This window comes from Acomys russatus, chromosome 1 (assembly GCF_903995435.1).
Source record: "Acomys russatus chromosome 1, mAcoRus1.1, whole genome shotgun sequence".
Lineage (NCBI taxonomy): Eukaryota > Metazoa > Chordata > Mammalia > Rodentia > Muridae > Acomys > Acomys russatus.
The window spans coordinates 29,074,652-29,090,171 of NC_067137.1; the positions used below are offsets into that span (position 1 = coordinate 29,074,652).

At 35.4% G+C, this 15,520-nt stretch overlaps 1 protein-coding gene across 11 annotated transcripts in view; it reads left to right on the forward strand.

The window, feature by feature from the left end:
• Pum2 (pumilio RNA binding family member 2) overlaps nt 1–15,520 on the forward strand; it is a 78,797-nt gene that overhangs the window by 26,324 nt on the left and 36,953 nt on the right. For all 11 annotated transcript variants that reach the window (XM_051143270.1, XM_051143281.1, XM_051143300.1 and 8 more), the window contains 5 exons: nt 847–955; nt 6,786–6,973; nt 7,650–7,816; nt 10,181–10,451; nt 10,683–10,776. In XM_051143270.1, coding sequence (XP_050999227.1) covers nt 847–955; nt 6,786–6,973; nt 7,650–7,816; nt 10,181–10,451; nt 10,683–10,776 — 829 coding nt within the window. The remainder of the gene's footprint in view (nt 1–846; nt 956–6,785; nt 6,974–7,649; nt 7,817–10,180; nt 10,452–10,682; nt 10,777–15,520) is intronic.

Here is a 15,520-nt window from a genome sequence, read left to right on the forward strand (position 1 = left end):
AACTGAAGAATGAAAAAAAAAAACCTTTCTATTCTGGAAGTTTGATAAGAGATTGTTCAAAAGCAGCTTTTAGAAGTTAAATAATTTTTTAATAATTTCTTTGTGCATTTTTATTATCTTGAGCAAGAAATTTATTGTCTTTTAAAGAGAATTATATACAAAGAAAATCATGGAGTGGGGGGAGGGGCAGAGATGGCTCAGTGATTAAGAGCACTTGCTGCTCCTTCAGAGGACCTGAGTTCAGTTCCCAGGATCCATCCACATGGTGGTTCACAACCATCTATAACTCTTAAGGGAATCTGATACCCTCTTCTGATCTCCTTGAGTACTAAGCACACATGTGATATGCATATATACATGCAGTCAGAACTTTCACACAAAGTGAATAAATATATCTAACAACATTTTTTTTTAAAAAAAAAATAGGGAAATAACAAAAATGTTTGAAGCTAGTATGAAAGTTAGAGGTCTAGAATTATTAGAGCCAGTGCATAAATTAGTTATTTGCAATGAGACAGTTTAGAAAATAGATTATTCTAAGGTACTCAAAGGCTAACATGTATAGGGCTAGGGAGATGGCTCAGAAGTTAAGAGCACTGGCTGCTCTTCCAAAGGCCCTGAGTTCAATTTCCAGCAACCACATGGTGGCTCACAACCATCTATAATGAGATCTGGTGTCCTCTTCTAGCATGCAGGTGTACATGCAGGCAGAACACTGTATACATAATAAATCTTTTTTTTAAAAAGCTAACATGTACATAGAAGTGATACGTTTGTAGTTCCTTACTAACATTCTTTGTAAATTGTATAACACTTTAAAACTTTTTTCTTTTCCTTTTCAAATAGCTTTTGCCTACCAAAAAGTTTTGGGAACCTGATGATTCAACAAAAGATGGACAAAAAGGCATATTTCTTGGGGACGATGAATGGAGAGAGACTGCATGGGGAACTTCTCGTAAGTTATTGGGGTTTGGATAAGAGTTATGAAAATTCAGTTTTTAAAAAGTTCTGCTTATCCTTAAACAGTTTAAGGAAAAACTTTGTGATACCTTTGTTGAAGATTATAGGTTAGATATATCTTTCTTTTCTCTCTCTCTCTCATTTTTTCTTTCTTGAGACAGGATTTCTCTGTGTAGCCTTGGTTGCCCTGGAAATTGCCCTATAGACCAGGCTGGCCTTGAACTCAGAGCCTGCCTCTGCCTCTGCAGTACTAGATTTAAAGATATATGTCACCACAACGTGGCTTTAGTTTAGATTTTTTTTTTTTTTTTTTTAATAGCAGTTTAGGTCTTACCTGACAGCATACTACTGATTAGATAGATATATTTAGCACAATATTTTAATAGGCTTTTTCTTTCTTTTGTTTTTTAATTAACTCTGTTGATAAAATTCTGAAAACTACCAGAAGATTCATTAACTTAACCAGAATTTTCTGTCTTAAATTCTACTGAGTGGCAATGAGATTTATCTAATAGCACTTGAGTCTAGCATTGTAAAACATTAGCCACTTCCAGAAATGATGTAAATTAATGATACAGATCTAGAAACAAACCAGGTAAAAAAAAATTTTTTTTTTCCTAGTAAGTAACAAGAAAGTTAAGCCTAAGAAACTATTAAGGGGAAGGAACTTGGCATGAATGAGTTATAATCTGTAGAAGTCATGATATTTATTAGTAAATTTTAAAATATTTTGACATATTTCATTAAAATGTTTGAATCAGATTTGAGGGTCATATAGGTAAATATGTTTTACAAATATTTTCGTATGATTGCTGAGTGTAATACAGGTTGGGTATGCTATTCAAAGTGAACAAAATAAGAAAAATCCAAAATTCCTAACCAAATATTTTACAAATTAAATTTGTTTGGGGGGTGAGTAGGAATAAGTATGTACATGGCAATGCATGAGGAGGTCAGAGGACACCTTATAGGAATCAACTCTGATTGTGGGCACCCTGGGGGTTGAACTCAAATGGTCAGGCTTAGTACAAGTGCCTGCACCCACTGAGCCATCTTGTTTTTACAGCCTTATGTTTGAGAATAAATTAATAAGTGTTTTTCTTTCTTCTTCCTCTAAAAGTTTGGGGGTGGGGCTTTTCGAGACAGGGTGCTGGGCTCACTTTGTAGACCAACCTGTCCTCGAACTCACAGTGATCCGCCTGCCTCTGCCTCCCGAGTGCTGGGATTAAATGTTTGTGCCACCATGCCCAGCGCTCCTCAAAAAGATTTCCTTTATTTTATTTGTATGAGTGTTTTGCCCTCCAGGTATGTATGTACACCAAATATGTACCTGGTGCCCAGGACATCAGAAGTCATCAGGCTCCCTGAAATAGTAGAGTGGTTGTGAGCTGCCTTATGGGTGCTGTGAACTGAACCTGGGGACATGTCAAGAACAAGTACTCTTAACTGCTAGATCACTGCTCCAGCCTAGCACTTTTTTTTTTTTTTTTTTGGTGGGGGGAGGGGTCCCAAATCATTAAACTATGTTAAGAGATTTGTTTATTTATTTGTAATGTAAAACTTTTTGTTACCTGTAAAGTAAATTCTGCAAAGTAACTCCAAAGGTAAGGGTATTAATGAAAATTTATAGATCAAAAAAATTTTAACAGCTAGTTTAAGCTTATATTTCCATAACATGTTAAACATTTTGTGGTTCGGCCAGGATATATCAGACAGCTAATGTGCCAGATTTGGAGATTAGAGAGTTAAGATTCACACCCTTGAGAATATTTTTCCTGTACTGTAGTTGAGCTATATTTAGAATAGATGCACAATTTAAAACACTAAGTTTTTGCTGGAATGTTCCCTGTAAGTAGCACATCCTTTACTTAGGTGCCTAGGTGCTCAATAACTTGATTGGCAAATGTATTTTAAAAGTTGAGTGAGGTGATGGAGACAGGCAAAACTCTTGAGACAAAGCCAGTAGTGAGAACCTGTCTAATGTAAAGCAAAACAAAGCTGGACGGATGCAAGCTGGAGAAATGAGTAAGCGCCTATGCTGCTCTTGTGGGGGACCTGTGCTTGGTTTGTAGCACCCACATAAGGTGGCTTACAACTTTTTGTAACTCCAGCTTCTAGACAGTAGGCATGTCACTAAAGTGTGTTCACTACACACAAAAAAAATTAAAAACTGAATTTAAAATTTAAGGGGTAATTAGTAAGTTACATTTTTAGGATGTTCACAAACCAAATATTTTGTGGCAAAACTTGGTCGTGGAAAGATTTATTTTCAAGATGAATGGCAGAGAAAATGTCAGTTTTATAATTTTAGTCAGTTCATGAGTCATTCCTCTTAACCTAACTTTAGCATGTATCTAAAATTTCGATGAACATTAGTTTTACCTGAAATTATGAGAAATTAGAAATAATGGGATTTTGTTTACTTAGCAGGTTTATATTGAATGTCAGGCATGTACAAATATGAGTAATGGCATTCTTGCTCTCAAGGAATTACTCATTGTTTTTTAAAAAAATCTTGAGGCAGGGAATGATGGTGCATGTCTTTATTCTCGACACTCAGGATGCAGAAGTAGGTGGATCTCTCTGTAAGTTCAAGGCCAGCCTAGTCTACATAGTGTGTTCCACACCCATCAAGATTACATAGTGAAATCCTGCCTCCAAAAAAGAAAGAAAATTCTTGGACCAGTGAGATAGGCAAAAGCACTTACTGCACAAGCCTGGTTACCTGAGTTGTATTCCCATAACTCATCCAAAAGTGAATGGAGAAACCAATCAAAGTTGTCCTCTGACTTGCATGTGCTCCATGGCACATGTGCGTCCACATATACAAAATAATAAAGTTTTAAAATAATTTTTCTGCAACATGAGAATTCTTTTTTTTTTTCTTTATTATGTATACAGTGCACATTATATCACATTATAGATGGTTGTGAGCCACCATGTGGTTGCTGGGAGAGCAGTCAGTGCTCTTAACCACTGAGCCATCTCTCCAGCCCTACATGAGAATTCTTATCATATATACTATTACTTTCTTGCAGCTAAAGTGATATATAGTAATCAGTTTGTTTACACTTTTTAGCATGTTCCAAACCTTGGAACTTTGGAACATGCTAGTTTCTATTGTCTTGTAAGTCTACTCCTCCTTCATATGCAAGTTAAATATAATTTTTTCTTTTGGATTCACCTTAAGACAAGGGAGAATCAGTTCCCCATGCTTATATATTTCTGTAATAATCTGGAGTATTTTTGAGGGACGTTACCCTATTCTGATTGTTCTCTATTAAATGTAACCTTGGGCTGGCCTGGAACTCACAACGTAGTAGACACTAGCCTTGAGATTGTGATAGTCCTGCTTCTACCTCCGAGTGCTGAAATCACAGGTGTGCACCACTACAACCATCTGATACAATGTTAGGGGCCAGTCCCATGCATGCTTGACAGTCACTACCAGCTAAGCTACGTTCCCAGTCTCCATACTCATTCTTTTTGAGGGTAAAGGTTGCTGACTACTTTTGTCAACTTGACACAAGGTAGAGTGATGTAAAAGGAGGGGTCTTAATTGAAAAAAATGCATAGATAAGATCCAGCTGTAGTGATTTCTTTCATTAGTGATTGGGAGAGGACACATTCCATGATGGGTGGTATGGTCCTTGTGCTGCTCCTGCAGTTCTGTAAGAAATCAGGCTGAGCAAGCCATGATGAGCATGACAGTAAGCTGCACTCCTCCATGGGTTTTACACCAGCTCCTGTCTCCAGGTTCCTGACCTGCTTAATGAGTTCCTGCCCTCACTGCTTTTGATGATGAACTGTTAGGTGGAACTGTGAGTGAAATAAACTCCTTACTTCCTAAGCAGCTTTTGGTCATGATGTTTCATGACAGTCATAGTAACTCTAAGGCAAGTTGTCTTGTTTGTTCTTGGATTCCCCATGAGTCATAGTATATGCTAGTATTTAAACAGTGAGGGTAAATGATTAAAGGAAAGGATATAATGACAAAGCTCTTATAGATAATACAAGTGGGAAATAGAAGAGACTTAGTAATGAAGTCTCTTGACTAATGAAAGTGCCATGTACTTCAAAATTATTATAGTAATGAAGTGAATACACCCATGATATTCAACTTGGATAGTTTAAGAGTTAAAACTAATTTAGTATTTTTTTCTGTTCACAAATGAGCCAGAGTTAATAGCTTTTGGGGGTTTTCCCCGCTTTGGTTTTTCAAGACAGGGTTTCTCTTTGTAGCCCTGGCTGTCCTGGACTCACTTTGTAGACCAGGCTGGCCTCAAACTCACATCGATCCACCTGCCTCTGCCTCCCAAGTGCTGGGAGCTCTTTGGTTTCTTTACAAACAATTTCAGCAGTAAAAATTTTGAATGCTGCCTCCAATTTGTGGATTGTATTTAAATTATTCTAGCTCTCAGATGTTAATTACTCTTTATTTTCAACAAAGACATTTATGTTGGGTACATAATTTTGTTCTTAAAGTTTTTATTTGATATTTGGGTTTTTCTGGGATTTAATTGATTTTTCTAAACTGCTTAGTACTTATTTTGTTAATGCAGTGTGTTCTAGGTCTGTGTAATGTATAGCTGAGCTTGTTTTGTTCTTTTAGGTTTTAGTCCTAAAGGTTTTTTTTTTTGTTTGTTTGTTTGTTTGTTTTTTTTGGTCCTAAAGGTTTAAGTCTTAAAAGTAACTGAGCTTTCAGAGTCATTTTTCTGCCTCATCAACATTTTTGGTTTGACTTTTTTACATAAGCTTTTATCACTAAATAGAACTCCTGTAAAGATGGGAAAACCAACTCCACTAAGTTGTTTTCCAAGGAACATGTTTTTAGGCTGTGACTTAGCTAGTAAAGGCACTTGCCACAAAGCTTGACAGCCTGAGTTCGATCCCTGGTACCTTGTCAAGGTGGAAGGAGGGAACTATCTACATGTAATTGTTCTCTGACTTACACACAAATAATAAATGCAAAGTAAATATAAATAAGATGTATCATTTGAAAAAAGATGTCCCCACTATTCAGAATGAAAATTTGTTTATTATAAGTATAACAAAAATATTATACTAAAAGGAATTACCTATTTTTCTTAACTATATTTTTTTGTTTGTTTGTTTGTTTTGTTTTGTTTTGTTTTTTTAATTCTAGTTTATTGGTTAATTTAACAAAAAGATTTCTTTAATACTTTATTGGCTTCTACTTTATTTTCCCCAAAGTAACCTCTTGTGTTACCAAGAATCTTCTGGCCTCTATAGGTACCAGACACACATATGATACACAGATATACATGCTGGAAAAACACATATACCATAAAATAAATAATATTAAATTTAAAGAAATCAATGTAATGGGACCTTTTGTATTCTTAGGTTCAGGAACGGCTGCTTTTACTTTCTACAGCTCAATACAACTCTGAGTCCCTGGAACATTTCCTTCCCTGCTGCTTGCCAAGGAGCTAGTTTTTTTCTGAGGACTTTTTTCTTTTTATTTATTACTTGCCAAACACACACAAAATGGCAAACATACACTAATAAAAATTCGTTTATAACTTCTTTTCAGCTCATAAGGAACATGGCGCCACTTCCAAGTCTATCATGATTTCCCCAAATGTGCTACTGCATTATTTTTTTGTTTTTGTGTTTTTTTTGAGACAGGGTTTCTCTAGCCTTGGCTGTCCTGGGCTCGCTTTGTAGACTAGGCTGGCCACGAACTCACAGGTATCTGCCTGCCTCTGGCTCCCTGAGTGCTGGGATCACAGGTGTGCGCTGTATAACTATATTTTACTTGGTTTAAAAGTAAAACTGTATTGTGGTTGTCTTCCAAACAGATCATTCAATGTCCCAGCCTATTATGGTACAGAGAAGATCTGGACAGAGTTTTCATGGAAACAGTGAAGTAAATGCAATTCTTTCTCCGCGCTCAGAAAGTGGAGGCCTTGGTGTGAGCATGGTAGAATATGTATTAAGTTCCTCTCCTGCTGATAAATTGGATTCTCGATTTAGGAAGGGAACTTTTGTAAGTATTTTGAATAAAAATTGAATGTTTTCATTGATTTTTGTTTTTTTGATTTATGGTATTTTGTTCTTTTATTTCTTCCTTTTGACATAAGATCTTACTATATACTGTTGGCTAGCATGGAAGTCATTGTATAGACCAGGCTAGCCTTGAACTCATGGCAGTTGTCATGCCTCATCCTCATGTCTTTGCATGACAAGTACGGGCCACTGCTTCCAGCTTAGTAAGCTTATTTTTCTGTCCGTAGAACTGAAAGAAACTTTCTTTACTTAGTTCATGAAATTGTTGGATAATTTATATTATTTAGTATTTATATTTTAACTATGATAACAAAAAACAAATCATATTTTAAAATCTACTTTGTAAAGATAAAATTGCTTGCTCCTGATAGTACTTAATCTATAACTAAATCAAATTATGTAAGAATTAAACATATTAATCTTATTTGTGGTGTTACTGCTTTTCCTGTACCGCTATAGTTAAGGTTGACTTAGCTCTTCTGTTATAAATCTCTAGTTTGTACTAAGATTTTGGCATTTGCTAAATTAGTTCACATACAAAATTAAGTTGTTGTTTTTTATCATTACATGCACTACAGGGTAGTTTTAGATTACCTTTTGGTGCCTTTTTTCTGTTCTATTAAGTATTGAGAATCAAACAGATTCTTTTTCCTCAGGGTACTAGAGATGCTGAAACAGATGGACCTGAGAAAGGAGATCAAAAAGGCAAGGCTTCTCCATTTGAGGAGGACCAAAACAGAGATCTTAAACAAGATGAGGAGGACTCTAAAATAAATGGCAGAGGTTTGCCAAATGGAATGGATGCCGATTGCAAAGAGTTTAAGTAAGATTTTCACTTTTTCAAAAAGAAAAGCATTTCTTTTAGGAGTTATTACAGTTAGTTGATGTGATTAATTTAGACAGTTTTCCAGTTTAGGGTTACTTAATTTCCTTTGTGCCTTGGGTTAATCTGGATGAATATTTTTCATAAAATTAATAATCATGAGTCACTAAGAATTTTCAAAGTTGTATCTAAAACAGGGTGCTACGTTAGAAGCTGCTATTTTTATCTATTATGAACTAAATTAGAACATTTTTCTCTGCTAATTAGTGAATTACAGGTTTGATGTGATTTTTCCTCTCTCTTTGAGTTGGCTTGAGTACCTTCCAGTGGATTTTTTTTCTCTTGTATTGCTGTATTAACTACTTTGCCATCCCCTGCCATTTGATTTTTTTTTTTTATCATAGATATATGAGGTGAAATTAGTTTAGGAACCAGTGCTTTTTCTTATATTATACGAATTGTGTTAATATATCATTGCTCCTTCAAATAAGAAGTAGTGTTTAAGCTTGGAATTCTTGAATACTCTTTTTTTTAAGCTATTTCAAGCAGTTAAATGCATTTTCTTTGAGTTACTGGTTTTAGATTAAGCACAGAACACTTATCTAGATGCTAGAAAGTTGATGATTCAGGCTGAACCTTGCAGTTTCCGGTCTGTAGGCAAGCTTCACTGTGGACCGTGGAACTTTAGATAAAAGCATAGTTAGTTATACATTTTATATTCTTGCACTTTCTGCCTTCACGTAACAAAGCAGAATAATAGTCTGTTAAATTGCCATCTCTTCCTAGTGCAAAAAAGCATCCAAAACCAGTAAACCTCTTTTGATGAGAAATACAGTTAATGTTCTTTACTTAGAATGTGTTCCTGATTTTTCTGTTTTTGCTAAGTTATAGTGAAGGTCAGGTGTTTAAAACTCAGTTGAATATATATTTATAATCGAAGTGTTAATACACCATTAACTATAGCAAGAAAATAGCACCACTGATAGCGCAATATTTTCTTTTGTCCTCTGCTTTTGCTATATTAAGTTGTTTTATGTGAAAGGTTATTTTTCCCTTTACATATTAATATGAATTAGTATTTTTGTTATATTAAGTTTTAAATCTGTGTTTTAAATCATTAATTAAATACAATATCAGTTACTATTTGACATATAAAACTGCTTTAGAAAATAGCTGTGGCTTTATGGTCTCTTTTCAAGTTTATCACTAAAATTTTTAGTAACATCATGAATATATTTTTATATATTCCATGTATAATTATATGTAAATTTATATGGAATATATAAAGATAAATACTACATATATGGAATAAAACTGAAATGAATGAAGTTTAGGGCCACTTCACCTTTTTTAATTGACTAACTGGAAAGTCTCTTTATTTTGGGTTGTTTTGTTTCTTAAATGTTTAAAAAAAAAGAACTGTTGAACTGTTGTTCCCAAGCAAAGCAGGTATGGCTAGAGGAAAAACAAATTTGAAATCTAACATTGCAAAGGTACTGATTGACTTGGAAATAGCATGAATGTTTAAATGCCTAGTGATCTGTTCTTATAATTAAGAATTACTTTGTAAGCTACTCTGTATATGATAGCAAACATGCCAATGTAAACACCTAAAAGTTAGGGGCTACTAGGTTTGATGGAACACCTGGTGTTAAGTCAAGTAAAACACTCGTTTCCACTAAATTTGCTTTGAATGTGCTGTGAATGCAAGGTTTCTCAGAACAGTATACTTAAGAGTACATTTCCTATGTAAAATATGGAGAAGAGAGGACTAAGGATTAAAAATAATGTTTAAAAATAATGTTAGAAATAGGAAGGATGTTGATGCAAAGAGAAGTGAATGCTGAAATTTTAATCCAGTATTGATGAATTTCTTGGGAAAACTAGGGTAGTATGGTAGAGCAGTGTTAGGTTTTGTTTTGTTTTTATAGGATTTATGTGTGTGTTCTGTATACTTTTTCAGTTTTGAAAAATGTCTACATTTACATTTCTTATGGTGGTTTAAACAGAAACAACTTGATATAGTAAAGATGGTCTTTGGGGTAGCTAATTGCATTAGGGCTTTCTTGAAGGCAAGCTGTTTGGTTGGCTGCTGCTTACTTTCTTCTTGCCCTCTTTTGTTCATTTACCTAGAAATACCCAGTCATACATTCATTTCTTATTAAGGAAACAGGCCCAGAAGCGAAATGGATTTGCTCAGAAAACCTTTAAAAGTCATAGTTGTATGTCAGCTTTTTGTTTTCATTTAGAAATCTTTCAGTCATTAAGCCGTAACTGTGATTTCTGATCAGTTTTAATACTTCACCATTTTACTCTGTGCCTTGCTACTTTTACTCATGGTGCTTTTCTGTTTTCTTTATTTAGTCGTACTCCCGGAAGTCGGCAAGCCTCTCCAACTGAAGTAGTTGAGCGCCTTGGCCCTAGCACTAACTCCCCAGAAGGATTGGGTCCTCTTCCTAATCCGACAGCTAATAAACCACTTGTTGAAGAATTTTCAAATCCTGAAACTCAGAATCTGGATGCCATGGACCAAGTTGGTCTGGATTCCTTACAGTTTGACTATCCTGGTAATCAGGTTCCCATGGATTCTTCAGGAGCTACTGTTGGCCTTTTTGACTACAATTCCCAGCAGCAGGTAAAGCATGCTTCTTTAAGGAATCTCTTTAACAATATACAGGTGTAACGTGAAGTGCTCTGAATCATTAGGAATGATAGGAAATCGTATAGGAAAGACACTTAATGCTTTATTGATTAGAATAACATTATGGTTAAGGTCTTCAGATGAGTGTTTTAAATGTTTATAGCTTTCAAATAAGAATCACAGTGTTTTGGTATTAATCTTTGTATTAAATGTTTTCCTGGATAGCTCTTTCAGAGAACTAATGCACTAACAGTTCAGCAGTTAACTGCAGCTCAACAGCAGCAATATGCATTAGCAGCAGCTCAGCAGCCACATATAGGTAAGTTTTTATGAATTACTCTTTTCATTATTGTCACAAAAGTCGTATGTTAAAGTATATAAAATATTTCCTTTTTCGTTTCTTGAAAAAAAAGGTCTTGGTGACATTTTGTTACTTTCTGAAACGCCATTGAGGTTAGTAGTAATAGGTCAATACTAAGGATTAATGAGGGAAATTGTTTTTTGATTATTTGCTTTATTGCTTTTATATCGGTTTGTAATTTGGGCCTGCAAGATAGCTCAGTGAGTTTGTCACAAAGTTTAATGGCCCAAATGTACCTTAACCACCAGGATCTATAGTGAAGGAGAGCACCACCTCCACAAATTTTCTTTCAGCATATCTTCCAAGATGTGCACTGTTGCATGAAAACACATACATACATTTTAAAATTTGAAAATTGATACTTGATAAAAAGTTGTTAGTTGTTAGCCCCAAAGATGTTTTTCAGTGGGTAGCTGAGAATCAGATGTCTAGAATGAAATGTTATTATTTATATCTACTAGCCAGTCAGATTGTTCTTTTTTAGAATTATTAAAGAACAGGAATCCTAAGTACTCTTTAAAATCATTAGTTTTTGTTTGGTTGGTTTATATTCCAAGACAAGGTTTCTCTGTGTACCCCAGGCTGTACTGGAACTCTCTCTGTAGACCAGGGTGGCCTCGAACTCTGAGAGATCCTCCTGCCTTTGCCTCCCAAGTGCTGGGATTAAAGGTGTGCACCATGACCACCCTGCAGTTTCGTTTGTTTTTTGGTAGCCTTTGGCTACCCTGGGCTCACTTTGTAGATCAGGTTGGCATTGAACTCAGAGATCCACCTCCCTCTGTCTCCTGAGTGCTGGGATTACAGGTGTGTGCCACCGCGCTCAGCTCTAGCAACTTTTTTGGCATCTAGTTCTGTCTAATGAGATTTAACACAACCGTATATTTATCACTGATAAAATTCAAGTTTGGTACATGTTTTGTTATCTTTATTAGGTTTAGTTAGTTTTGTCTTCTTTTCTTGTTTTTCCTACTACTTAAACATCTTTACTGTTCTTGATAATAGTAGTTTTATTTTTCTTCTCTCAGCTATCTGATTCTGACCCTTCTTTAAGTAGAATAAGGAGTGAAATAAGTTTAAACATAGTATATTTGGGGACTTTTAAAAAGGTAATTTTAGATTCATGAAAGTTCAACAAGTATGGAACGTTCCTCATACTCTTGTTATCTTCCAACTCTCCTTCCTGATGTAATCATGGTACATTAAAACTAGCAATATGACGTTAATATAGAGCATATATAGTTTTGTAATTTTTTATCACTATAGATTTGTCTAACTATCTGATCTTAGATAACCTTGATTTATTTTCTAGTTGGATAAGTTGCAAGTGTTTTGTGGTGGGCTTTCTTTCTTGTTTTTTGTTTGTTGCTAGGAATTAGACTTAGGGCCTTACCAGTGGGTCTCTCCCACTGAACTGTTTCCAGCTCTCAAGTACTTTTAAGGACTGACTTGTTTTTGTTTTTTTTTCCCCCCTCAAATGTTCACTGTTATTAGTGCTGTTATAGCTTCCTGGGAATTTACTTTGGTGTTTTACAAGAGAGTGTGTGTGTGTGTGTGTGTGTGAGAGAGAGAGAGAGAGAGAGAGAGAGAGAGAGAGAGAGAGAGAGAGAGAGAGAGAGAGAGAGAGAGCGAGAGCGCACGCGCGCGCGCACATGCAGTATTTATCTGTCCTTTCTTTATTCCCAGGCCTCCATTATCCATATTATTAATTTAACTCTTATTGTTGAAAATGTACTGTTTCTTCTCGGCTCATGAAACAACAGGTTTTATTACTTGGGATTTTATGGCGTTTTAAAATATTTCATAGACTGTAGATCTTTGCATTTTAGAAAATTTGGGGTTGTGATTCTTTTTTTTTTTTTTTTTTTTTTTCATAGTTTCAGAATAGTCTAATCTACTTCCAGAAGATTGGGTTTTGAAAATATACTTAGGAAAAACTAACATGGCATAAATTACCCTTATTAATGAATGCATAGTGTTGTTTCTCAAATCTAGTGTTTATAAGTGCTAAAACTTTTGTGGATTATAGCTCAGTTGGTAAAGTGCTTGCCTAGCACACATGAAACCCTGGATTTGAATCCTTCAATTTCATTTATTTAAAAAAACTTAAAATGTATTTTATTATGTGGGTTCAGTTAGTGTGAGCATGTGCTTGTGAGTGTGCTGGGAGAGCATGAAAGACTGTCAGAGTCCCTGAAGTTGAGGCAGCCCAGTTAGGAGCTGTCTCCTCTGTGCTGGGAAGAGAACTCGACCCTTTGTAAGAGCAGCACATGTATTTAATTCTTGAGCTAACCTCAACTCTAAGGATCATTTATAAGTGACCTCAGTTTTTGGTTTTTTGCAGTTGTCAAGTTTTGTTATCAAAATATTTGCGTTAATGAAATGAGTTTAGAAATGTTTGTTTTTGTGTGTCAGAGTTCATTCAATAGTTGATGTGTGTGTCAACATACGAGAACTGAAACAGTCTTGTCAACTTGGTGCAAATTTTGGAATCCTAAAAATTGAAAATGTTTTTATGGAAATAAGATTTATCAAACTGATTTTGTATTTTAATCTTAATTTCACATCTAAGTATTTGTTGACCGTTGATTCTTTTTAATCAAATTGTACTTAGTCATCTGTTGGCTAGGTTATAATCTATTTAGAATAGCATGATCCCGTAGAAACAGTTTAACAGGAGGCAGAGGCAGGTGGATCTTTGAGTTCAAGGCCAGCCTGGTCTACAAAGTGAGTCAAAGACAACCAAGGCTACACAGAGAAACCCTGTCTTGAACAAACCAAAAAAAGAAAAAAGAAAGAGGGCCCAGGGGTCCCACTCAAACTAAGGCACCAGCCAAGGACAATACAGGAGGTAAACTTTAAACCCCTACCCAGATCTAGCCAATGGTCAGAATATTCTCCACAGTTGAGTGGAGAGTGTGATATGACTTTCTCACGTACTATGGTGCCTCACATTTGACCATGTCCCCTGGAGGGGGAGACCTAGTGGCACTCAGAGGAAGGACAGCAGGTAGCCAAGAAGAGACTTGATACCCTATGAGCATATGTGGGGGGGGGGTAATCCCCCTCAGGAACAGTCATAGGGGAGGGGAATAATGGGAAAATGGGGGCGGGGGAGGAATGGGAGGATACAAGGGATGGGATAAACATTGAGATGTAACAAGAATAAATTAATAAAGAAAAAAAAAGAAAGAAAGGAAAGAAGGAAGAAAGGAAAAAAGTGACCATGCTTAAAACATGAACTGGGTAAAAGTTCATCATAAAAGTTCATCCAAAAATGGATTGTCCCAACCTATTTCAGAATATCAGTAAGAACTAATGGGAAATTTTGCATTCGTTTAATTTTGAAATAAGCGGGGGTTTTTTTGTTTTGTTTTGTTTTGTTTTTAAAGTTAGGCTAGTCACATTTTGTATGCTCCCTGGAATTACATTGTTAATAAGTACCATCTTGTTCAGAATAACTGTAAAGTGGATTGACCAAGCATTTTTTTATAGAAGGGCAAATACTTCAGGCTTTTCAGTCTGTACGGTTTCAACCAGTTGCTCCATTGTAGTAGCATGAAAGTTGTTGTAAGTGATACATAACGAGGATAATTATTTTCTGTACAAGTTTGTGTATATAAGTTAGCATTGTGTTTGTTTTATTTTCAAGACAGAGATTTTTCTGTGTAACCTTGGTTGTCCTGAAACTAGCTGTGTAGACCAGACCAGAGTTCAACCTACCACTGCTTCACAAGTGCTGGGATTTATAGGCATGTACCACATTTGCCCAGCTAAGTTAAAATTTGTTTTTCATATTAAGCTATTTTCAGACATGTAAAATTTACAGAACAGCGTTTTAAATTTATTATAGTTTATATATTAATATATTTTATATAATTATATATTTATATATAATTATAAATATATATATATAAATAAGTAGCAGGCTAGACTTGGCTCATATAAAAGTAGGTTAGAAATAAGTATTACAGCACTTGGGAGGCAGAGGCAGGCGGGTTGCTGTGAGTTCGAGGCCAGCCTGGTCTACAAAGAAAGTCCAGGGAAGCCGAGGCTAACACAGAGAGACCCTGTCTTGAAAAAAAAAAAAAGAAAGAAAAAGGAAATAAGTATTAGTATAACATATTTTTACAAATTGACATTGTACAGAGAGAATACATGCTTAAGTCAGATGGAAAAGGCAGGGTTGTATAGATAGATAGGAATTCCTACAGAACAGGAAATCTGAGAATCTGTAGTAGTAAAAGCCTATAGCAGGATAGAAGATAAATAACCAGAGTTGAGAGACTGAACCATGCAAACTATGTAAGGAAGAGCTACCTCCTCCTCCATAGGGTGTTTATAGATTAGGCGAGATTTGACTTGGAGAATATAGTTGAGGTGATCATGATACTGTTGGATAAACAGATGAGAAAGAACTCACGTAGGGTAATGTTTGGAACAAAAATGACAGTGGAAATAAGAATCATCAATTAGAAAACAGTCTTAACAGGAGTTTAAATTTGAAGTTGAAATATAAATAAAGTGTTAAAGTTCCATAAAAAATTTAAAAGTACATTCACAACATTTAGAGATCAATTTTACTATGTCCTTGTATGGTTTGGGTCTCAGAAGAGAATGAAGACAAGACAGACAGACAGACAGACATTGAGTGAACTGGGCAATCCGATGAAGCACTTCTCAGCACCCCATAAGCTCAGCTTGC